The sequence below is a fragment of the Oncorhynchus nerka genome, linkage group LG9a (assembly GCF_034236695.1).
Source record: "Oncorhynchus nerka isolate Pitt River linkage group LG9a, Oner_Uvic_2.0, whole genome shotgun sequence".
Classification (NCBI taxonomy): domain Eukaryota; kingdom Metazoa; phylum Chordata; class Actinopteri; order Salmoniformes; family Salmonidae; genus Oncorhynchus; species Oncorhynchus nerka.
The window spans coordinates 60,285,277-60,310,162 of record NC_088404.1 but is presented as its reverse complement, the minus strand read 5'-3'; the positions used below and the strand labels follow the sequence as shown (position 1 = coordinate 60,310,162).

Here is a 24,886-nt window from a genome sequence, read left to right as displayed (position 1 = left end):
TTAGTTTCAGAGTGGGTGGCAAGGAATACGTTTATCCTAAATATTCCTAAAACTAAAAGCATTGTATTTGGGACAGAACATTCACTAAACCCTAAAACTCAACTAAATCTTGTAATAAATAATGTGGAAATTGAGACGACGAAACTGCTTGGAGTCACCCTAGATTGTAAACTGTCATGGTCAAAAGATATTGATACAGTAGCTAAGATGGGGAGAAGTCTGTCTATAATAAAGCAACACTATTAACAACACTATCAACAAGGCCCTAGTTTTGTCACAACTTGACTACTGTTCAGCCATGTGGTCAGGTGCCACAAAAAAGGACATTGCAATTGGCTCAGAACAGAGCAGCACGGCTGGCCCTTGAATGTACACAGAGAACTAATAATACTATGCATGTCAACCTCTCCTGGCTCAAAGTGGAGGAGAGACTGACTTCATCACTACTTTTATTTATGAGAGGTATTGACATGTTGAATGCACCAAGCTGTCTGTCTGAACTACTGGCACGCAGCTCAGACACCCATGCATACACCACAAGACATGCCACAAGAGGTCTCTTCACAGTCCCCAAGTCCAGAACAGACTATGGGAGGTGCACAGTACTACATAGAGCCATGACTACATGGAACTCTATTCCACATCAAGTAACTGTTGCAAGCAGTAAAATTAGATTTAAAAAACAGATTAAAAAACACCTTATGGAACAGTGGGGACTGTGAAGCAACACAAACAGGCACAGACACATGCATACAAACACAGATTTAGTACTGTAGATATGTGGTAGTGGTGGAGTAGGGGGCTGAGGGCACACAGTGTGTTGTGAAATCTGTGAATGTATTGTAATGTTTTTAAAAATGTAGAAACTGCCTTAATTTCGCTGGACCCTGGGAAGAGTAGCTGCTGCCTTGGCTAACGGGGATCGATAAAAAATACAAATACAAATTGCTCACCCAATAAAAATAAAAAATCAGCATGTAGCTCTTAAGAAATGGACTCAGGGACCACCAACCTAGGGTGTTTTCAAGTTCACAGTGTCTCCCAATGGCCAGCTGAAGCCAGGTCTTACCCAGGTTGCTGTAGGTGGCACTGCAGGAGCTGGATGCTGGCGAGTGGGAGTGGCCATCCTCCTCCTCCGGGTCAACCAGACTGGGACTGCTCTCGCTGGCCGAGGCCGGGGTGGCAGCCAGGATGACACACTCCTCCCCAGGGGACAGTAGCTCCAGTTTGGCGGATAGGGAGGACGCGGTGGGCATCTCCCCCTCGGATATGTTGGCATCACATGGCACCTGGCTGTGGGGCAAAGGAAAGAGAGATGGCAAAGCTTAGAGAGCGGGTAAAGGTTGTACCAGAATAGAGATGGCACTAGCATCTCATATACAGAGATGGAGGAACATGAAGCAGTGTTTAATATGAATGAACATGAATTGCCTAAAGGGGGGCTTAGAAAAGCATAGGAGAAAGTGAGGCTTGTGTCACAACAATGCCAAAAGGACAGTACGTCACTTGTGTGGAAGAGTCAGGAGCAAAGGGGTAACATTTCTGGTGGCACATGAGAGCCGACTAAAGGAATACAGTAAGTTGGAAAGGAAGAGAGGAGCATTATGGTTAGGGTGATGAAAAGGGTGTCATAGGAATGTGCTAGATTTAAATGTGTTGTTAGCATCTTTTAATGAGATCCCTGCCAGCCATGTATATATATGTGTGTGTGTGTGTGTGTGTGTGTGTGTGTGTGTGTGTGTGTGTGTGTGTGTGTGTGTGTGTGTGTGAGTAATTTATCCTGAGCCTATCCTTTTTCCCTTAGCAATCTACACACAAAACCCGAGCGCAGGTTTTTAGAAATGTTTGCAAATGTATCAAAATAAAAACAGAAATACCTGATTTACATAAGTATTCAGACCATTTGCTATGAGACTTGGACTTAAGCTCAGGTGCATCCTGTTTCCATTGATCAACATTGAGATGTTTCTAGAACTTCATTGTTGCAAACTGTTGTAAATTCAATTGATTGGACATGATTTGGAAGGGCACACACATGTCTATATAAGGTCCCACAGTTGACAGTGCATGTCAGAGCAAAAACCAAGCCATGAGGTCGAAGGAATTGTCCTTAGAGCTCTGAGATCTGAGGAAGGGTACCAAAACTTTGTAGGTCCCCAAGTACACAGTGGCCTCCCTCATTCTTAAATGGAAGAAGTTTGGAACCACCAAAACTCTTCCTACAGTAGCGTTGTCCGGGTTAGGGAAGGGTTTGGCCGGAGTAAACCATCATTGTAAAATAATAATTTGTTCTTAACTGACTTGCCTAGTTAAATAAAGGTTAAATAAAAATAAATAAATTAACCCTGGTCGCCCTAATGACAACATCACGTCAAGGCTATGGTGTCATGTTTTGACTGACAGACACAAGGTCCTGGTCAGGAAATACATTGAATGCACTACAGTATGTAAAACTGTCCATTATTACTACAGCACTAGCTAAAACGAAGACAGAGGTCTGAGGACACCAATGATTCAAAACGACGGAACGTATGTTCAAATATCATTTACAACAAGCAGGCTAGAGATTGAACGTGTGTAAAGTCAATTTCATGTCTGTGTTCCAGCTGACCAGCAGCAGTCTACAGGCCAGTTGCATATTCATTACTTAGGTGTACTTGCTAAAGGCAAATCACAACTCTAGATTTCTTACATATGCATGTTATTATATGATTTTTTTAACCTGCTCTAGAGCTTAAACAATTTAAGCCATTAACATCAAACCAACTTCAAATGTCCAACTCTGAGCTGAGTGCCCCAACTCTGATTGCTTAAGAAAATATTTTTGATACCATTTATACTTCTTGAACTACAACAATATTTAAATGAACTCCCAATGCATTTCAATAGAACAAAAAGGCCCATAGACTTCAATGTTAAATAAAGAAAATATTCTCTACCCATCTCCTCCTACACCGTTCATACTGGCCTAAATTAGATAGTATCAAATATCCTTTGACAAGCTATGCATACTTTTGGAACTATAACCATTTTCAGTTAGAGTAAGTTAGCATAACATAACCCACGAACAGTAACTCTTGAACCATTCAAGCATGAGGCACCAAACCAACTTTCTCATATTCAGGCTATCCTAACTGTGGTAATTAGCATAAAATCAGGTATAAAACGTAATGGATTCAATGCCAATGCCTAATTTTTTTAATTATATCACTTCTTAACCATTTCAGCTACAAACATTAAAAAGACAAACATTTTCTAAACTTTTCAAAAAAATGAAAACTTTAAAACAAGCACAACGCATTCTCTTCAAGAAACGTACTTTTCTAATTATCATTATTATTATTATCTACTATGTCATTACAAAAATTGTGTATTCTCTGTATTGCCTTCAAAGACAGGACAGGGACAGGTTATTCAGGAAAAGTTAGGAGTTCAAGCTGAGACAGATCAGAGCACAGGGTCTCCAGCGCAGGCTACTGATGCTAGGTCTCCTTTAGAGGACAGAAGAGGAAAGAATAGCAATAGGTAATGCATCTAAACATTCACAGAATAACGCATAGATGGATAGTAATATTTCTGAAACAGGTTAGTGAATTCAAGTGTTTTATTAGATTTGTGAAATGACATGGTGGAATATCAACCAATATCAATCTTGGTTTCATCAGACCAGAGAATCTTTTTTCTCATGGTCTGAGAGTCTTTAAGTGCCTTTTGGCAAACATCAAGCTGGCTGTCATGTGCCTTTTACTGATAAGTGGCTTCCGTCTGGCCACTGCCATAAAGGCCTGATTGGTGGAGTGCTGCAGAGATGGTTGTCCTTCTGGAGGGTTCCCCCATCTCCACAGAAGAACTCTAGAGCTCTGTCATAGTGACCATCGGGTTCTTTGTCACCTCCCTGACCAAAGCCCTTCTCCCCCGATTGCACAGTTTGGCCGGGCGGCCAGCTTTAGGAAGAGTCTTGGTGATTCCAAACTTCTTATATGCTGAGCAATTGTTGGCTGCTTTTCCTTCACTCTGTGGTCCAACTCATCCCAAACCATCTCAATTGGGTTGAGGTTGGGGGATTGTGGAGGCCAGGACATCTGATGCAGCACTCCATCACTCTCATTCTAGGTCAAATAGCCCTTGCACAGCCTGGAGGTGTATTGGGTCATTGTCCTGTTGAAAAACAAATGATAGTCCCACAAACCAGATGGGATGGCGTATCGCTGCAGAGTGCTGTGGTAGCCATGCTGGTTAAGTGGACCTTGAATTCTAAATAATTCACTGACAGTGTCACCAGCAAAGCACCCCCAGAACATCACACCTCCTCCTCCATGCTTCACGGTGGGAACCACACATGCGGAGATCATCCGTTCATCTCACAAAGACATGGTGGTTGGAACCAAAAATCTCCAATTTGAACTCATCAGTCCAAAAGGACAGATTTCCCCCGGTCTAATGTCGTTTACCCGTTTTTCTTGGCCCAAGCAAGTCTCTTCTTCTAATTGGTGTCCTTTAGTAGTGGTTTCTTTGCAGAAATTCGACCATGAAGGCCTGATTCACGCGGTCTCCTCTGAACAGTTGATGTTGAGATGTGTCCGTTACTTGAAGTCTGTGAAGCATTTATTTGGGCTGCAATCTGAGGTTGGTAACAGTAATGAACGTATCCTCCGCAGCAGAGATAACTCTGGGTCTTCCTTTCCTGTGGCGGTCTTCATGAGAGCCAGTTTCATCATAGCTCTTGATGGTTTGTGCGACTGCACTTGAAGAATCTTTCAAAGTTCTAGACATTTTCCATATTGACTGACCTTTATGTCTTAAAGTCATAATGGACTGTTGTTTCTCTTTGCTTATTTGGGCGGTTCTTGCAATAATATGGACTTGGTATTTTGTCAAATAAGGCTATCTTCTGTATACCACCCCTACCTTGTCACAACACAACTGATTGGATCAAACGCATTACGAAGGAAAGAAATTCCACAAATTAACTTTTAACAAGGCACACCTGTTAATTGAAATGCATTCCAGGTGACTACCTCATGATGCTGGTTGAGAAAATACCAAGAGTGTGCAAAGCTGTCATCAAGGCAATGGTGTGACTACTTTGAAGAATCTCAAATATATTTTGAATTGTTTAACACTTTTTTGGTTACTACATGATTCCATGTGTTATTTCATAGTTTTGATGTCTTCACTATTATTCTACAATGAAGAAAATAGCAAAAAAACAAAGAAAAACCCTGGAATGAGTGTGTCCAAACTGTTGCCTGGTACAGTACATATATATATTTTGAACAGGATTATCTATTTTGGATGCAATTTGAATAGAATTGTTGGAAAGCGAGAAAGACAATGACAGAACGCTCACGTGCGCACTGATTTCAAGCAACAATATTCAAGTGATATGCTGTTTTAAAACTCTACAGCTTTTTACAAATAAAATCAATCGGAACTGTGCAGCGGCAATTGTTGAATGGAAAGAGACATCTGTTACAAAAAGTTGAATAACATTCGGAGATTGTCAAACCAAGCCATCGATACTGGGTAAGCTTACAAGGTAGGGAGGGATGTATTTTCTGTTTGTCGAGATTGACAGACTATTTATTGAGGTGTTGAAAACGCAAACCATGATATTGAAGTGCCAAAAGTCGGTCTGTTTTGTTTATTGTTTGTGTGGTGCATTGGCACAGAAACCTGTTGGTGGAAAATGTGTTGCATATATTTAATGTAATTATACACATGCCATCAGAATGTTGAAAATCTGATTTCCCCATAGCTGATTATTGTCTGCAACTGGCTCTGATAGTGAAGTAATGAAACAGGCACGGAGAGTGAGCTCGTCTGTGGCGGTCAGCGAACCCTCAACCCTCTGGCCCGTAGCCCTGTGTGGCATCAACTGTGCCACAAAAGCATACCGAAGTGGCAACGTAATTATCCACATTCATAAAGACGGGGTTGCTACACATTTTGAGTGTATGAACAATACTCCACCACCTATACGTCGTCTTGTGATGATTTAGTTGAATTAAGGGCAACCATTGATGCCATAGCTCCAGTAAAATTGAAAAAGGACACATCCAAACAGAGAGCCCCTCAGATGAGTGAGGAAACTAATCAATTAAAGAGAAATTACAGAAAGGCAGAGCGGTAGTGGAGACGGTCAAAGTTGAAGGTCCATTATGATATCTGAGAGAGCAACTTGGCTTATAAAACAAGGCAATTAAAAATGCCAGACGGGCTCATTTTTCTAACTTGATCACTATTAATCTGAATAATTTGAGTGCTCTTCTCAATCATTAATAGTCTAATAAATCCTACCCCGCAAACCTATGTGAACCTTCCTCCACGTCTAAATGTGATGAGATATATTTCAGAGATAAGATAATCAACATTAGGCTGTGTATCAGTCAAGCTGATGATAAGACCTGATGATAAGTTTGATGATATGTGCCCTAGCCTGTCATGCAAAGCCACTGTGGATTTATTCTCCCTGGTTGACACAGACATACTCAGGAAAGTGACATCACAACTTAAGCCTTCTACCTGCCTTCTTGATCCTATCCCCACCACCTTCTACAAAACAGTTTTTAATTGCATATCTGAAGTGCAAGCTATTGTTAAAAAACTGCTATGGTGAAACCCCTTCTGAAAAAAACACATCAACTCAAATCAACTCTTAGCTGCACAGAGACAGTCTTAGTTAAAGTGGTACACGATCTTAGAGCCAACACAGATGCCAAACAGTTCTCTGTCCTTGTACTCCTGGATTTAAATGCTGCATTCGACACTGTTGAACACGATGTCCTTCTGGACATACTGGAGAGGTGGGTTGGCCTCTCCGGTCCAGTTCTACATTGGTTTAGCACCTACTTAACCGGTCAAGAGTTTGTCATCACCCTTGGTGAAGATAACTCAGAAAATACATATCTCATGTGGCATTCCATAAGGTTTGATTTTGGGATTAGTACTGTTCTGTTGCTATATGTTAACCCTTGGCAGCGTTATCAGAAAGCACAGCATTGATTGTTACTGCTACACAGACTATACACAACTTTACATTTCTGTGTCACCAGAGGATTTTAACTCCACAGATAAATTAGACCGTTTGAGTGAATTAAATATTGGATGGCTCACAATTTCCTTCAGCTAAATCAAGACAAGACCGATGTACTTATTGTTGGAGCCAAAGCACAGAGAGAGAATCTGGATGCACATTTTAAAACACCAGGTAAAAAACAACATACTAGGAATGTGACCAAAATAGCTTTTTTACCACCTGAGGAACATTGCCAAGGTGTGTCCGTCTCTTTCTCGGGATGATACAGAGAGACTCATCCATGCTTTTATTGCAAGCAGACTTGACTACTGTAATGCTCTACTGTCTGGTCTACCCAAGAAAGCCATTGGTCAACTGCAAAACATACAGAATGCTGCAGCACGGGTACTGACAAAGACCAGACAGAGAGCACACATTACGCCGGTTTTTAACGTCTTTGCACTGGCTGCCTGTCAGTTTTAAAACTAATTTCAAGATTATTCTATTGGTTTTTAAATCAATCCACGATTGAGCACCCAATACATGTCAGACATGCTATTTATTTATGTACCCAGTAGGTTCCCTAGGTCCTCTGGCACTGACCTTTTAACTATCCTGAAGTCTAGGACGAAGAAGCATGGAGAGGCAGCTTTTAGTTAATATGCCCCCAGCCTCTGGAGTAGCCTGCCAGAGAACCTGAGGGGGACCAAGAGGCATGGAGAGACAGCCTTTAGTTATTATGTCCCCAGCCTCTGGAATAACCTGTCAGAGAACCTGAGGGGGACCAAGAGGCATGGAGAGACAGCCTTTAGTTATTATGTCCCCGGCCTCTGGAATAACCTGTCAGAGAACCTGAGGGGGACCAAGAGGCATGGAGAGACAGCCTTTAGTTATTATGTCGCTCCTACCAGGTGGCGAATCGCATCTCTGCATGTCTGGCAGACATATCAGTGTGGATGACGGATCACCACCTCAAGCTGAACCTCGGCAAGACGGAGCTGCTCTTCCTCCCGGGGAAGGACTGCCCGTTCCATGATCTCGCCATCACGGTTGACAACTCCATTGTGTCCTCCTCCCAGAGCGCTAAGAACCTTGGCGTGATCCTGGACAACACCCTGTCGTTCTCAAATAACATCAAGGCGGTGGCCCGTTCCTGTAGGTTCATGCTCTACAACATCCGCAGAGTACGACCCTGCCTCACACAGGAAGCGGCGCAGGTCCTAATCCAGGCACTTGTCATCTCCCGTCTGGATTACTGCAACTCGCTGTTGGCTGGGCTCCCTGCCTGTGCCATTAAACCCCTACAACTCATCCAGAACGCCGCAGCCCGTCTGGTGTTCAACCTTCCCAAGTTCTCTCACGTCACCCCGCTCCTCCGCTCTCTCCACTGGCTTCCAGTTGAAGCTCGCATCCGCTACAAGACCATGGTGCTTGCCTACGGAGCTGTGAGGGGAACGGCACCTCAGTACCTCCAGGCTCTGATCAGGCCCTACACCCAAACAAGGGCACTGCGTTCATCCACCTCTGGCCTGCTCGCCTCCCTACCACTGAGGAAGTACAGTTCCCGCTCAGCCCAGTCAAAACTGTTCGCTGCTCTGGCCCCCCAATGGTGGAACAAACTCCCTCACGACGCCAGGACAGCGGAGTCAACCACCACCTTTCGGAGACACCTGAAACCCCACCTCTTTAAGGAATACCTAGGATAGGATAAAGTAATCCTTCTCACCCCCCCCTTAAAAGATTTAGATGCACTATTGTAAAGTGGCTGTTCCACTAGATGTCATAAGGTGAATGCACCAATTTGTAAGTCGCTCTGGATAAGAGCGTCTGCTAAATGACTTAAATGTAATGTAAATGTAAATGTCCCCAGCCTCTGGAATAACCTGTCAGAGAACCTGAGGGGGACCAAGAGGCATGGAGAGACAGCCTTTAGCTATTATGCCCCAAGCCTCTGGAATAGCCTGTCAGAGAACCTGAATGCCGAAACGGTGGACATATTTAAAAGAGATCTTAAAACACATCTATTTAGCTTTGCTTTTCCTTAGGGTGCCTTTTAGCCGTTCAGTTTTAATTTGAATTATTTTGTTTTTTATCCTCTCATGTTTGTTGTGGAGTAAATATTTAAGTTTTAATTTTCATTGCTTTTAGTTTCTTCCTCTGAAGCACACTGTGCTGCATTCCATGTTTGAAAAATGCTGTATAAATAAAGCTTAGTTTGATTCATTGATTTGACCACGCAGCTGCGGCAAGAGAACATTTTCCACTGGTCGCAAAAACAATCATTGATGGGCAGCTTAAACATCTTCAATTCAACCATTATTTTTGTTAAAATACAAATCTAAATTTGTCAACAGCCATTCACAACAACCACAATTCTTCAGCCGCAAATAGAAGTGTGATTCACATCAATGCGCTATGTAGATATCAATAATAAGTAGTATCCATGTCGCCCGTAGACTACACATTACCTCCAAGCTTTTGTTCAAGTTGGATAATCTTTGGATGCCGACAGCAGTCACACCACTGGAAGAAATAGCTTGGACTGTAGCACACAAAAGACGATTCCTGGTCTTTCCCGCAATCCATCAAGCAAATAGTGCTCTCTGACCAATTTAAATGCCCTTTTTCAATGCTGATATGAATGCCATTGAGAAAAAACAGAAAGGTGTCAAATATATCAACATATCAAGACCATTTCAAGGACAGCTTTTTTCCATCTACGTAACATTGCAAAAATCAGAAACTTTCTGTCCAAAAATGATGCAGAAAAATGAATCCATGCTTTTGTCACTTCTAGGTTAGACTACTGCGATGCTCTACTTTCCGGCTACCCCGATAAAGCACTAAATAAACTTCAGTTAGTGCTAAATACGGCTGCTAGAATCCTGACTAGAACCAAAAATGTTGATCATATTACTCCAGTGCTAGCCTCCCTACACTGGCTTCCTGTCAAGGCAAGGGCTGATTTCAAGGTTTTACTGCTAACCTACAAAGCATAACATGGGATTGCTCCTACCTATCTCTCTGATTTGGTCCTGCCGTACATACCTACACGTACGCTACGGTCACAAGAAGCAGGCCTCCTAATTGTCCCTAGAATTTCTAAGCAAACAAGCTGGAGGCAGGGCTTTCTCCTATAGAGCTCCATTTTTATGGAATGGTCTGCCTACCCATATAAGAGACGCAAACTCGGTCTCAACCTTTAAGTCTTTACTGAAGACTCATCTCTTCAGTGGGTCATATGATTGAGTGTAGTCTGGCCCAGGAGTGGGAAGGTGAACGGAAAGGCTCTGGAGCAACGAACCGCCCTTGCTGTCTCTGTCTGGCCGGTTCCCCTCTTTCCACTGGGATTCTCTGCCTCTAACCTTATTACAGGGGTGCGTCACTTGAGTGGGTTGAGTCACTGATGTGATCTTCCTGTCTGAGTTGGCGCCCCCCTTGGGTTGTGCCATGGCGGAGATCTTTGTGGGCTATACTCGGCCTTGTTACAGGATGGTAAGTTGGTGGTTGAATATATCCCTCTAGTGGTGTGGGGGCTGTGCTTTGGCAAAGAAGGTGGGGTTATATCCTTCCTGTTTGGCTGTCCGGGGGTGTCATCGGATGGGGCCACAGTGTCTCCTGACCCCTCCTGTCTCAGCCTCCAGTATTTATGCTGCAGTAGTTTGTGTCGGGGGGCTAGGGTCAGTTTGTTATATGTGGAGTACTTCTCCTGTCCTCATCGGTGTCCTGTGTGAATTTAAGTGTGCTCTCTCTAATTCTCTCTTTCTTTCTCTCTCTCGGAGGACCTGAGCCCTAGGACCATGCCTCAGGACTACCTGACATGATGACTCCTTGCTGTCCCCAGTCCACCTGGCCGTGCTGCTGCTCCAGTTTCAACTGTTCTGCCTTATTATTATTTGACCATGCTGGTCATTTATGAACATTTGAACATCTTGGCCATGTTCTGTTATAATCTCCACCCGGCACAGTCAGAAGAGGACTGGCCACCCCACATAGCCTGGTTCCTCTCTAGGTTTCTACCTAGGTTTTGGCCTTTCTAGGGAGTTTTTCCTAGCCACCGTGCTTCTACACCTGCATTGCTTGCTGTTTGGGGTTTTAGGCTGGGTTTCTGTACAGCACTTTAAGATATTGATATGACTTGTTAATTGTTTACACCATTTACACCATGTGTAACTCTGTGTTGTCTGTTCACACTGTCTGTTGTCTGTTCACACTGCTATGCTTTATCTTGGCCAGGTCGCAGTTGCAAATGAGAACTTGTTCTCAACTAGCCTACCTGGTTAAATAAAGGTGAAAAAAAAAATATATATATATATATATATATATATCAGCTGATGTACGAAGGGCTATATAAATACATTTGATTTGATTTGAAATAATTATTTCAAACATCCTTTCTGAATTTCAAAGTGATCCTAGAAGTAATCTAATTTTTCTAAAGTATCTGTAATCTGATTACAATATTTTAGCTGTATTCAACAATATTCTATTTTTTGTGTGATCAGTTACATGTAATCCATTACTCTCCAACCCTGGTCATGCAACACTGTTGTTTGAGATGAGATTAACTGGGCCCAGCTCAAAAGTTGTGCCCTAAAAAGGGTGCCATTTGGGACACATTCTGTGTGTCTGAATAGGCCAGTAAAGTGTAGATTACAGCCCTGCTAATTAACTAGTCACAATCCGTCCTGATTCAACTGAAAACGTTGCCACCTCTCATCACTGTGTCGCTTGCTCTTACTGGCATAGCTCAATTAACTGCATTTGATGGATGGCCAAAGTAACCATCTCAAATAGTATATTACCCAATAATGCCTTATCATAAAGCGTGTTGCTTACAAATAACAAGGCCTGCAGTTATCTGCAGTAAGGAGGAGGCTTATAAGTCAGTATAGAGAACATTTTTAAACAATTTTCCTGAGCAAGGACTAACAGAAACAAGAGAAATTAGCTTTTTTTAAGACATATTTAAATCAATTACCTGATGGCCTTGCAGTGGAGGGCAGTCCCGGTGGTAGATGGTCTGATGTCTTGGCTCTCCTCCGGGGACAGTAGAGACGTTTCTCTGCATTCCTCCACCCGCAGTTCCCCCTCCCAGTCACCGGAGGCGCTGCCGTCTGGCTTGTAGGTGAATATGATTGTGGGTTTCTGACTGGGGTCCTCGTTCTTGGCCTCAGAGAACCAGTGGTGGCGTTGGATGGGCGGAGGTGGCAGCATGTGGATGACCGTCCCGTCCAGCCCCACCAGCTTGCCCTTCTTCGTCTCCTTCTGTGCTTTCTCCCGCTGTTCGTCCTCATCCTTCCGCCGGCGGAAGAAGCTCTTGAAGGAGATCCAGCGTTTGGGCTTGGCGCTCTCTACCGCCACCCGTCTCCCCTCCCCTCCACCCGGGCTGGTCTCTCCATCACAGGGGCGCGAGGGGGAGCTGGAGGCGGCAGGCTTGGTCCAGTGGCCAAAGTGTCTCTGTAGGATGTTGGAGGCGTAGTATGGGGAAGAGGTGGATCTGGGAGGGGGGAATGGAGCGTTGGGCTCTGACTTCGTGGGGCTGGACAGGGGCACGGCTGCTGAGGCACTCTGGGATTTGGGCAGCTGTTTAGAGGGTGTCTCCTTCCTGGGTTTGGACAGGCAGCTGTCAGTGGAGGAGAAGAGAGACTTGGGTCGACTGAGTGTTTCTTTGGTGGCGTTGGGTGGAAGGGCATACAGCTCCTCGACACTGCAGGCTTTAGAATGTGGGGAAGGCGACTCTGGGGGAGACTGTGGGGGCTGGATAGAGGCAACGATCTGGGACAACACAGTGCTGGCCTTCTCCCGGTGGCCCGTCCCAGTGCCTGATGATGACAGTGGGAAGTCAGTGCTCCCCTCTTTGCTGGATGTTGTTTCCCCACTGATCTTGCGAGTGCGCCCACGAGAGGCTGAACTGGAGCTGCTTTTGGCCAAGGTGGCAGCGACAGTGAGAGGAGTTGGAACAGCAATCGATGTGGCAGCTGAAGGAGAAAGAGAACCAGCAGCCATGCTCGCAGCTATAGTCAAGTCTTTAGCGGTTCGAGCGGTTAGCTCCTGGCTTATCAGCGCTGCTGCAGCGGCTTTCCTTTCTCCAGCAGCAGCTTTCTCCGATGCCGCTTTACCAATAGTTTTCTCTGTAGGAGAAGGTTGGACACTCTCCGAGGAGCCGACCTCCTCATAAGTGTGGCTAGCCACTCTCCCGTCCTTTGTTTGAGGCATCTCCCCGCTGAGACCCAGGAAGCTCTTATACACCGCCAGGTTGTCGTAAGCACTTGGGTTGATGACGATGGGCACCTTGACAGCGTTCTTGGACCTGCGGGAGTATGTGGTATCATCCCGGATGATGATGGGGAAGGGGGGCATCCCTGCATTGTTGTAACTGTTGAACTTGATCTCGGACAGGTTAGGGGATTTCACAGGTACAGTCCGAGAGGAGGAGAGGCCAGCAATGGGGGAGGTTGGGGCTGACTTGTGGCTGCAGTGGCGAGGTGGGACGGCAGGACCAGATGCTCCAGTGGACTCCAGATCCACTTTGGCGATCTTCTGACGGGGACTGGTGCTAGACGTCCACACCTCCTGGTAGCGGATAGCACCTGGTTGCTTGCTGGCCTTGCCCTGGAAGACAAACGGTGTGGCGGATGTGGGGGAGATGGGAGATGATGGGGACATGGGTGAGGCTGGAGACAGTGGCTGGCCTAAGGGGGAGATGGGGTAGGAAGAGGGGCTAATGGGAGTCTTTGGCTGTTTGGGAGTGCGTTCTTGGTTTTGTTCCTCTGGGTTAGCCATGGATGCAGACACGTCCACCACTGTGTAGGGCTTACAGATAAGATGCTTCTCCAGGTTAACCACACGGTAAGGTTTGGCTTGCTCCTCTGTGGGGCTGAAGCTGATCATCACTGGCTGCCCGGGAAGAGCTTGAGGCATAGGTAAGCCCTCCCTGCTGTCCTGATCCTCCAATTGGATTGCGAGAACAGCCTTGTGGGTTTCCGTGACCTTGGGTGGACTGACAGCCTTCTGGGTCTGTTGTTCCTTGTCTGTACCAGCAGCCTGGAGGGCCGGTATTCTGAAAGCTGAGGGGGAGTGCAGACCGTTTCTCAGGGGGCCACAGGGAGCACTGCTGCTGCAGCTGGAAGTGGTGCGTAAGTCCTCCGGCAGCGATGATGAGGACTCTGGGGAAGTGGTGCACTCCGAATTGGAGAGAAAGCCGCTGCCCTGCAGGTCACCAGGGCCGTACGGAAGGAGACCGTGGCCTCCATTGGAGTCTGTGGAGGGGTATCCATTAAGGATCTCATCATAACTGTCGTCATAGTCCACGGCGCAGATCCTCTGGAGTGAGCGGTTACGTAACGGTACAGTGTTCCACTTCTTCCCCTGGGCAAAGGGGACTGGGGAGAGTGTGGCGGCACGGAAGTTGGCGAAGCGCGGCTGGCCCCGCATACGGATCTCCATGGCTAGAAGTTCCTCGTCACTCTCATCCCAGCTCTCGTGTTCATCGTCGTCGTTAACTTCACTTTCGTCATCTTCATCCTCATCATCGTCCTCTCCTTCGCTGGAGAACTCAGGGTAGCAGAAGCGCCCTCCTTCGGTGCTGATGACCTCCATACTGTTGCTGAGGGACACCCGCTTTTGGGCAGCCCCTCCACTGCTGCTGCTCCCAATGGCCAAGCAACCAGAAGCGGGGAGTCCTCTCTCTAAAGAGCGCTGGAAGGAGCTGCTGATGCGCCCCAAAAAGAGGTCCTTCGACCCGGACAAGGGGCTGGGGCTAGGGCCAGAGCCCAGGCCCGCAATCTCCTTGAGCATATCAGTCAAACCATTGCCATTCCCACGGGGTGCGCGCCGACTGCGCTGCCTGTAACGCTCAATCTCCTCCACGGCATATTCCCCTTCATTGTTGTTAGGCCCGCCGGGCTTCTTGCGGTTCATCCCATTTCGGGTCCAGACAGTAAAGGCAGAGGTTTTGCCGGGTTCACCAGCGTCTGGTGGCCGATGTAGGTTGCCCTCCAAGTCCAGGTCGGCCGAAGAGCAGGACAGCATCATGGTGGGCTTGACAGCGATTGTGGGCTTCTTAGCCACGGGAGGGCGGAAGTGACCAGAGCGGGTTGAGACACCGTCACCGCCTCCCCTCTGGGAGCTGTTACCGTTGGGTCTAGTTCCAGCAGGGGGTTGGCTCTGTTGTTGGGGGGGTTGCTCAGGGGCAATCTTCTTCAGGCCACCCTCGGCCAGGCGGTGCAGGCTCTTGGGCTTAAAGCAGTTCTTGCACTCGCCTGGTTTCCACACATGCTCCGTGAAGGTGTTGCAGGCAGACATGGCTGCTGTCCTGGTGAGGCAGCACGGTGGGTCAGTGGACAGGAAACCCCTCCATGGGAACCACAAAGGCAGGGGAATGGACTATTCTACAGCACCGCTGCCTTCCGGTTAACCCTCAGACCTAGCAGAGAGACTCAGCCTGAAAGAAAATGAAACATGGCATTATTAAACTGTCGTCTCACAACATTTGTTTATATCTATTTCATTGTTTCAGCATAAAACATAAAAGCTTTAGTATTAAGTTTGTTTAATTCAGTATACTTGACATGAACACAGAGTATTCAATGTATTATTGTTTTTTAAAGTAGCCAACATGATGAAATCATGTAATAAATATTTTCATTTTCAGAATGACTAACACTTTTTGAAAAGGGCAACAAAAGATATTCAAAAATATAGAGGGTAAATGTATACAGCCCTAAAATGAGAGGATAAGTGCCTAACATATACAGCCCTAAAATGAGAGAGGGTAAGTGCCTAACGTATACAGCCCTAAAATGAGAGAGGGTAAGTGCCTAACGTATACAGCCCTAAAATAAGAAAGTGTAAGTGCCTAACGTACACAGCCCTAAAATGAGAGAGGGTAAGTGCCTAACGTATACAGCCCTAAAATAAGAGAGGGTAAGTGCCTAACGTATACAGCCCTAAAATGAGAGAGGGTAAGTGCCTAACGTATACAGCCCTAAAATGAGAGAGGGTAAGTGCCTAACGTATACAGCCCTAAAATGAGAGAGGGTAAGTGCCTAACGTATACAGCCCTAAAATGAGAGAGGGTAAGTGCCTAACGTATACAGCCCTACAATGAAAGATGAATCGCTCATGTGAGGTTTTATGACTTTACTTACACTATTTTTTTGTGAGGTAATAATATTTGATAAAATATGTTACAAGTCCAGACATGGCTTAATGACTACCAAATGTACACTTTAAGCCCATGGGTGTTACAAATAAGCCCAACTTTTAAATAATCCATATTTATTATTTTCCAAATGTTGAAAACTTATAAATGGACATTTATGTAAGCTTAAATTCTAATCACTTCCTCCTAAAGTTAAAATATATTGATCATTACTATTCATGGTAGTAGCATTCATATCCACAGAGGTTTATGTTCATGCCAGCCAGTACACACCCCGTAAACAAATCAACTAATCAGACTTCAATCAAGACGTTGTGTTACTGCTTGGCTAGAACAAAAACCTGCACACACACACCAGACCTCTGTGGTTAAGACTCCATGCACAAAGACCTACTTTAAATGAATTATGTGTATGCCACAAAGCAGGACTACATTTATTTAGAGATCTCCCTCATAAATCAACATCAAGGACTTAGGGTGAAGACAAACTACACTACCGGTCAAAAGTTTCAGAAGCCTACTCATTCAAGGGTTTTTCTTTATTTAAAAAAAACTATTTTCTACATTGTAGAATAATAGGGAATACATAAAAAATACTATGAAATAACACAGATGGAATCATGTAGTAACCAAAAAAAGTATTTTTTTTATATTTTATATTTGAGATTCCAATTCCTGCTTCGGCCACCTTTCCTTCCAGTTCTCTGCTGCTGGAACGAATGGAACGACCTGCAAAAATCTCTGAAGCTGGAGGCTCATATCTCCCTCACTAACTTTAAGCACCAGCTGTTAGAGCAGCTCACATATCACTGCACCTGTACATAGCCCATCCGACTACCTCATCCCCATACTGTATTTATTTAATAATCTTGCTCCTTTGCACCCCAGTATCTCTACTTGCACATTCATCTTCTGCACATCTACCATTCCAGTGTTTAATTGCTATATTGTAATTACTTCGCCACAATGGCCTATTTATTGCCTTAACTCCCTTATCTTACCTCATTTGCACACACTGTATATATACGTTTTGTTTTATTTTGTTGTACTGTATTATTGACTATGTTTTGTTTATTCCATGTGTAACTCTGTGTTGTTGTATGTGTCTAAATGGTTTGCTTTATCTTGTCCAGGTCGCAGTTGCAAATGAGAACTTGTTCTCAACTAGCCTACCTGGTTAAATAAGGTGAAATAAAATAAAAAAATATACTGGGGGTTCTGAAGAAGCACCCCTTTATCCACATGTGCATCTTCAATGGTCTATCACATACACACACTCTGGTCTGCAGTGACCCTCTCCAGTAAGATCTGTCCGCAATTGAATTCATTGCAGCACAGACATTCCTCTTTTGTCGACATGGTTGGACAGCACCCACATACGAACCGCCAGTCAGAGTCTGACCATGGCTACCCAGGATCATGAGCTGCTTGCTGGTCTCACAATTCTTGTTCTCACTGTCTCAACTGATCTTCAGTGTATTCCGGCTCAAATAAATGTCATCCAGCTCTTCTTGGAAAGAGGGATAAGAAGCAGCCATTCGAACTACTTAGCAATCTCGGATAAACAGTGCAAGGGTAACATAGCTCCCCGTGAACCTGAAGAAACTAGTAGAGCACCCATAGGGCTCCAGTCAAGCTGTAGTCTTTTCAAAGCCAGGAAACATGAGTCAACCTAGATATCATGCAATGTCGTGGCAGACAGGAACATCGTTGAGACAAGTCCAATGGCTTTATTGAACAAGGATAACCATTTCTACTTGCTGCTAGCGTGATCGGAAAAACACAAAGGCAATAGCATTAATTGCTTCAAAACATGAATCCATTCATTTTTTTGATCAGACAGCAGCCTCAATCAACTGATGATTGTGGACTATAGGAAAAAGAGGACCGAGCAAACCCTCATTCTCATCGACTGGGCTGCAGTAGAGCAGGTTGAGAGCTTCAAGTTCCTTGGTGTCCACATCACCAACATGGTCAAAGTACACCAAGACAGTCGTGAAGAGGGCACGACAAAACCTATTCCCCCTCAAGAGACTGAAAAGTTTTGACATGGGTCCTCAGATTCCCAAAAGGTTCTACAGCTGCACCATCAAGAGCATCCTGATGGGTTGCATCACTGCCTGGTATGGCAACTGCGAACGGCCCAGTACATCAATCACCGGGGCCAAGCTCCCTGCCATCCAGGACCTCTATACCAGGCGGTGTCAGAGGAAGGCCCTAAAAATTGTCAAAGACTCCAGCCACCCCAGTCATAGACTGTTCTCTCTGCTACCGGACGGCAAGCGGTACCAGGGCGCCAAGTCTAGGTCCAAGAGGCTTCTAAACAGCTTCTACCCCCAAGCCATTACTCTTGTACATCTAGTCAAATAGCTACCTAGACTATTTGCATTGCCCCCCCCCACCCCACCCCCTCTTTACACCACTGCTACTCTCTGTTGCCATCTATGCATAGTCACTTTAATAACTCTACCCACGTACATACTACCTCAACTAACCAGTACCTCCGCACATTGACTCTGTATTGGTACCCACCTGTATATAGTCTCGCTATTGTTATTTTACTGGTGCTCTTTAATTACTTGTTACTTTAATCTCTTATTCTTATCCATATTATCTTGAAACTGCAATGTTGGTTAGGGGCTCGTAAGTAAGCATTTCACTGTAAGGTTTACCCCTGTTGTATTCAGGACATTTGACCAAATGAAATTAGATTTGATGACATTGGATATACTCTCCTGGACTGAAAATTCTAAAATACCGCTATGGTGCATAATTATGTCTGAAACACTCATCACGCAGAATTATGTAGGGGGAAAGGAAAACAACCCAAGTGTGACGTTTCCCTTTAACAATAGAACATAATTGACTAAAACTGTAATGTATACAACAATATATTTGTATTTATTTAAGAACAAATTCTTATTTTCAATGACGGCCTAGGAACAGTGGGTTAACTGCCTTGTTCAGAGGCAGAACGACAGATTTGTAGCTTGTCAGCTCGGGGATTTGATCTTGCAATCTTTCGGTTACTAGTCCAATGCTCTAACCACTAGGCTACCTGCCGCACCAACTGGGTCACCCACATGAACTGGTTGAAACATTAAAATAGCTGAATTTATCCAAAGATGGAAGTGGGCTTAATGGGTAAATGGGCTGACTCTTACCTGACACATTTGCATGAAAAAGTCCAAATGGAAATCAAAACCAATCCATGCATGCATTCAGAGGTGACAAAAACACACAGCACTGATCCCTTCCCTCCATTAGGTGGCGATGCATTGCAATGTTTTCTCTGTCAGGGGCAGAGTAACTCCACTGAGGGGCAGTGAGCTCCCCTGCTCCTCAGCTGAGCCTGTGAGGCTATGCGGCCAGCGGGTCAGACATTTCTCTGGCCTATTTTTGGACTGCAGCTCTGTGCAGTTGCTAGTTACAATCAGCCAGGCTCACAAGGGATCTACAGACTGACAATGACATAAAGTCAGGCCCCATGCTGAGATCTAACTGCATCGGAGGAGCTAGGGCTGGGCAGGTCTTTTCAACTGAATTCAGATTTGTTTCATTTCAGTCCAAACAGTACAGATTAACTTTATTTTGCAGTGTCAACAGAAATAACCAGGTAAGTGACTGGTACCTTGGTGTAGTTAATATAACTACTATAACTAAATAAATGCTCGGTAAGTAATGCTTGACAGGTAATTCAGCTTTGATCAGAGCTTGTTTGCTGTATTACCATGGGCTATAATAGTGGACAATTAGTGGCTGCATTATAGTGAATTATGACTAAACTAACCACTATATGACTAAAATGATGATTCAGAGGAGCAAACCAGATAGATACGCTTTACTGGCAATTCAAACAAGGAGGACCAAGACAGATGTACACCAGTTATCTGTGAGAGCTCAGTGGTCAAACACTTCCTGTTTTCAAGAGGATACCAGGTCACACTTCCATGTGGCCCGTGTGGCGACAGGAAACCACATCCTTGAGAACCCATTTTGTAGTGTTCTCCTTTCAGCAGTCATCACTTTTAATGCAGTCTCTCCATCCCTGTAGCCCAGAAAGGGAAGAGGTTATCATTTGTGGCTAGAGCTGTAATGAATACAGTATTTATAGAGTGAGGAAAAGTACCACTGGATATTCTCCTCATCACATATTGTAAGTTCATGAAAAGGATCATGGGTTTTGAAGCCTTTGTGCTCTCAAAGTTGCATGTCCATTCATAATATAAGCAAGGTTCAATATAAATAAAATAATACATTTACAATTCTTTACTATTGTCTCAATTGACCGTTCCACCCACTCGCTTGCGCACTTTGCCTGCCATGGGCACAAATTAAAATACACATCTGAGAGAAATCAAGTCAAATTTGAAATGGCACGCCGCTGAGGCGTCCAATTAAACTGAATGTTTCACATAATTGTAATTTCACATAATTGCCGTCCACCACACACTGAAGAGGTAGGGTTTCAGATGTTTTCAGGAGATTGGCAGGGACTTTGCTGTCCTTGCTTCAGGGGTAAGCTGGTTCCACCATTTGGGTGTCAGGACAGAGAACAGATTTGACTAGGCTGAGCGGGAGCTGCCCTTCCATAGGGGTGGGAGGGCCAAGAGACCAGAGGTGGCAGAACGGAGTACTCGGGTTGGGGTGTAGGGTTTGAGCAGATCCTGAAGATAGGGAGGGGCAGTTCCTCTTGCTGCTTCGTAGGCAGATACAATGGTCTTGTAGTGGATGTGAGCTTCGCCTGGAAGCCAGTGGAGTGTGCAGAGGAGCGGGTGACATGGGAGCACTTGGGACGGTTGAACACCATGCGGGCTGCAGCGTTCTGGATAAGTTGCAGGGGTTCGATGGCACAAGCGGGGTTGAGTAGTGAGAGTACGTGCAGACTCTGGCCATTTTGAAGTCAAAGGGGACGCAGCCATTGGTCAGGGATGAGTTGATGAGGGAAGTAAGGAATGGGAGAAGGTCTCCAGAGATGGTCTGGAGGAGGGAGGAGGGGATGGGGGTCGAGCAGGAAGGTTTTCGGGAGGTCGGAACTGAATAGTTGCGTGATTTCATCTGGAGAGAGGGGAGAAAGAGGTCACGGCATATGGTAGTTCTGTGTGAGTGGTACCAATGGCCTCATTAGGCTAAGTGAATGAGGAGTGCTTATTTTCTAAGTGGTTGACAAAGTCGTGCGCAGAGAGGGAGGAGGGAGGTGATGGGGGGGGGGAGTTTCCTAGGGTTAGAGGCAGAAGCTTGACATTTAGAGGGATAGAATGTGACATTAGCAGCTTATACAAAGGAGGAGAAGGGAGTGAAACGATGATAGGTCCTCCAAAAGTTTAGTTTTCCTCCATTTTCGCTCAGCTGCCCGCAGCCCTGTTCTGTAAGCTCGCCACGGAGTAGGAAGGGAGGGCCGAACCGACCGGGAGGAAAGAGGACTGCGAGTGATAGGATATGGAAAGGGAGGAGAGTAGAGTAGGGTAGAAAAGGCTAAATCAAGGGACAGAAGGGAGAAGGATTTAGCAGAAGGGAGAGAGGATAGGCTAGAAGAGGAGAGAGTAGTGGGAGAGAGATTGAAGATTGCAACAGCGCAAAACCATCTGGGTAGGGGCTAAGTGGTTAGGGTTGGAGGAAAGGGAGACAGAAAAGGAAACTAAGTAGTGATCAGAGACCTGGAGGGGGGTTCTAGTAAGATTAGTAGGCGAACCACCTGTAGTAAATATGAGTTGAAGCATATTGCATGCCTTGTGAGTGGGAGGGAGGGGACTGGGAAAGGGCGAGGTCAAAAGTGGCAAGGAGGGGACAGAAATTAATCGAAGGTAGACGTTGTGAGGTTGAAGTTGCCCAGTATGAAGAGCAGTGAGCCATCTTCAGGAAATTAGCTTATCAAGGTATCATGCTCATTGAGAAACTCTCTAAGGGCACCTGGTGGGCGATAGATGAGACAAATGTTAAGCTTGAGTTGACAAGAGACAGTGACCGCATGGAAGTCAAATGAGGAGATGGACAGGCGAGTGAAGGAGAAAAAATGAAATATCCACTTAGGAGAAATTAGTAGCCCTGTGCCACCACCGCGACAACCCAATGCTCGCGGACTACGAGAAAACACATAGTCAGATACAAATACGGCAGTGTTCTCTGGGGTGATCCATATCGCTGTCAGCGATCTGAAAACAACTAGGTGAGATACTCAAATGAGAGTGGTGTGAAACCTTCCTCTCTTTCTGTCGTTGAATAACCGCAGAACAACTCGGCAGAACCGTGTTAGTTTCGGCTCAGAGACCTCCGCTGCCACGGCTGCCACTGAGAAAACAAGGGAGACTGAAGTACTGACAGTAATAGCTAATTGCATACCAGACAGAGGTGAAGAGCACACCTCGTGGTACTAATTACTGACTGTCTTTGAGAGGAACAACCACTCCCCCTCCAATACAGCCACTGATTACGAAAACAACAGTCAACTATGTTTTACTCCATTAAGAGATGACTAGGACTGCAACCCAGTCTTAATTTAGTAAAAGAAAAATAGTGATGAAAATATTTGTCAAACACCTATTTATTCAGTGGCAGTTAATTGATTTATTGAATTTATTTGACAATTTGTAAAAATCCACACATAACGGCGCTCCAGCTGGTGACGCCTCCACATACAATTTAAGAAAATCATCAAGGACAACACAATAAAGCTTAACAGCTTATTTCCACTGTGGTCCTTTTGAAGAGGGAAAGTGGGAATACAACAAGGTTAGGCGGCGATGTATTGACAACAGACAATGACAGACAATTGTTATTACAATTATTACATTATTACAATTTCCGTTCCTAATAACCAGCTATTGACGGGTACATCTTCCTTGTCTCACATACCCTTAATATAATATATACAGTTGAAGTCGGAAGTTTACATACACCTTAGCCAAATACATTTAAACTCAGTTTCACAATTCCTGACATTTAATCCTAGTAAAAATTTCAGTTTTAGGTAATTTAGGATAAGCTCTTTATTTAAAGAATGTGAAATGTCAGCATAATAGTAGAGAGAATGATTTATTTCCGCTTTAATTTCTTTCATCACATTCCCAGTGAGTCAGAAGTTTACATACATACATGCATACACTCAATTAGTATTTGGTAGCGTTGACTTTAAATTGTTTAATTTGTGTCAAATGTTTTGGGGCAGCATTCTCCAAGCTTCCCACAATAAGTTGGGTGAATTTTGTCCCATTCCTTCTGACAGAGCTGGTGTAACGGAGTCAGATTTGCAGGCATCCTTGCTCTCACACGCTATTTCAGTTCTGCCCACACATTTTCGATAGGATTGAGGTCAGGGCTTTGTGATGGCCACTCCAATACCTTGACTTTGTTGTCCTTAAGCCATTTTTCCACAACTTTGGAAGTATGCTTGGGGTCATTGTCAATTTGGAAGACCCATTTGCGACCAAGCATCAACTTCCTGACTGATGTCTTGAGATGTTGCTTCAATATATCCACATAATTGTCCATCCACATAATTGTCCATCCTCATGATGCCATCTATTTTGTGAAGTGCACCAGACCCTCCTGCAGCAAGGCACACCCACAACATGATGCTGCCACCCCCGTGCTTCACGGTTGGGATGGTGTTCTTCGGCTCGCAAGCCTCCCCCTTTCTCCTCCAAACATAACAATGGTCATTATGGCCAAACAGTTATATTTTGTTTCATCAGACCAGAGGATGTTTCTCCAAAAAGTACGATCTTTGTCCCCATGTGCAGTTGCAAACCGTAATCTGACCTTTTTATGGTGGTTTTTGAGCAGTGGCTTGTTCCTTGCTGAGCGGCCTTTCGGGTTATGTCAATGGAGGATTCGTTTTACTGTGGATATAGATAATTTTGTACCGGTTTCCTCCAGCATCTTCACAGAGTGCTGTTGTTCTGGGATTGATTTGCACCTTTCGCGCCAAAGTACATTCATCTCTAGGAGACAGAACACGCCTCCTTCCTGAGCGGTATGATGCCTGCGTAAGTCCCTTGGTGTTTATACTTGCGTACTATTGTTTGTACAGATGAACGCGGTACCTTCAGGCATTTGGAAATTGCTCCCAAGGATGAACCAGACTTGTGAAGGTCTTAGCTGAATTTTTTTTGATTTTCCCATGATGTCAAGCAAAGAGGCACTGCGTTTGAAGGTAGGCCTTGAAATACATTGACTCAAATTATGTCAATTAGCCTATCAAAAGCTTCTAAAGCCATGACATAATTTTCTGGAATTTTCCAAGCTGTTTAAAGGTACAGTCAACTTAGTGCATGTAAACTTTTGACCCACTGGAATTGTGATACAGTGAATTATAAGTTAAATAATCTGTCTGTAAACAATTGTTGGAAAAATGACTTGTGTCATGCAGAAAGTAGATGTCCTAACCGACTTGCCAAAACTATAGTTTGTTAACAAGAAATTTGTAGAGTGGTTGAAAAACAAGTTCTGATGACTCCAACATAAGTGTATGCATACTTCCGACTTCAACTGTATACACACACACACACACACACACACTAATAATAATAAACAACAGGCACCAAAAAGGCAGACCATATGCTATCCCGGGAATTTCCCTCTCCGCCACCTACTTTAATCGTACCACTCACTTTTGAGATATGCTACAATTTAGCCATTTTTCAGTGAGAACTTGAAACTACGTATGGAGGTTATACATCTCTAACTCTTTGGAAGATTATTCC

At 44.7% G+C, this 24,886-nt stretch overlaps 1 protein-coding gene across 2 annotated transcripts in view; it reads right to left on the bottom strand.

Annotated features, from left to right (window-relative positions):
* peak1 (pseudopodium-enriched atypical kinase 1) overlaps nt 1–24,886 on the bottom strand; it is a 263,257-nt gene that overhangs the window by 32,248 nt on the left and 206,123 nt on the right. For both annotated transcript variants that reach the window (XM_029668784.2, XM_029668785.2), the window contains 2 exons: nt 12,000–15,464; nt 1,070–1,293 (listed from right to left, as the gene is read on the bottom strand). In XM_029668784.2, coding sequence (XP_029524644.2) covers nt 1,070–1,293; nt 12,000–15,325 — 3,550 coding nt within the window. In that variant the 5' untranslated portion in view covers nt 15,326–15,464. The remainder of the gene's footprint in view (nt 1–1,069; nt 1,294–11,999; nt 15,465–24,886) is intronic.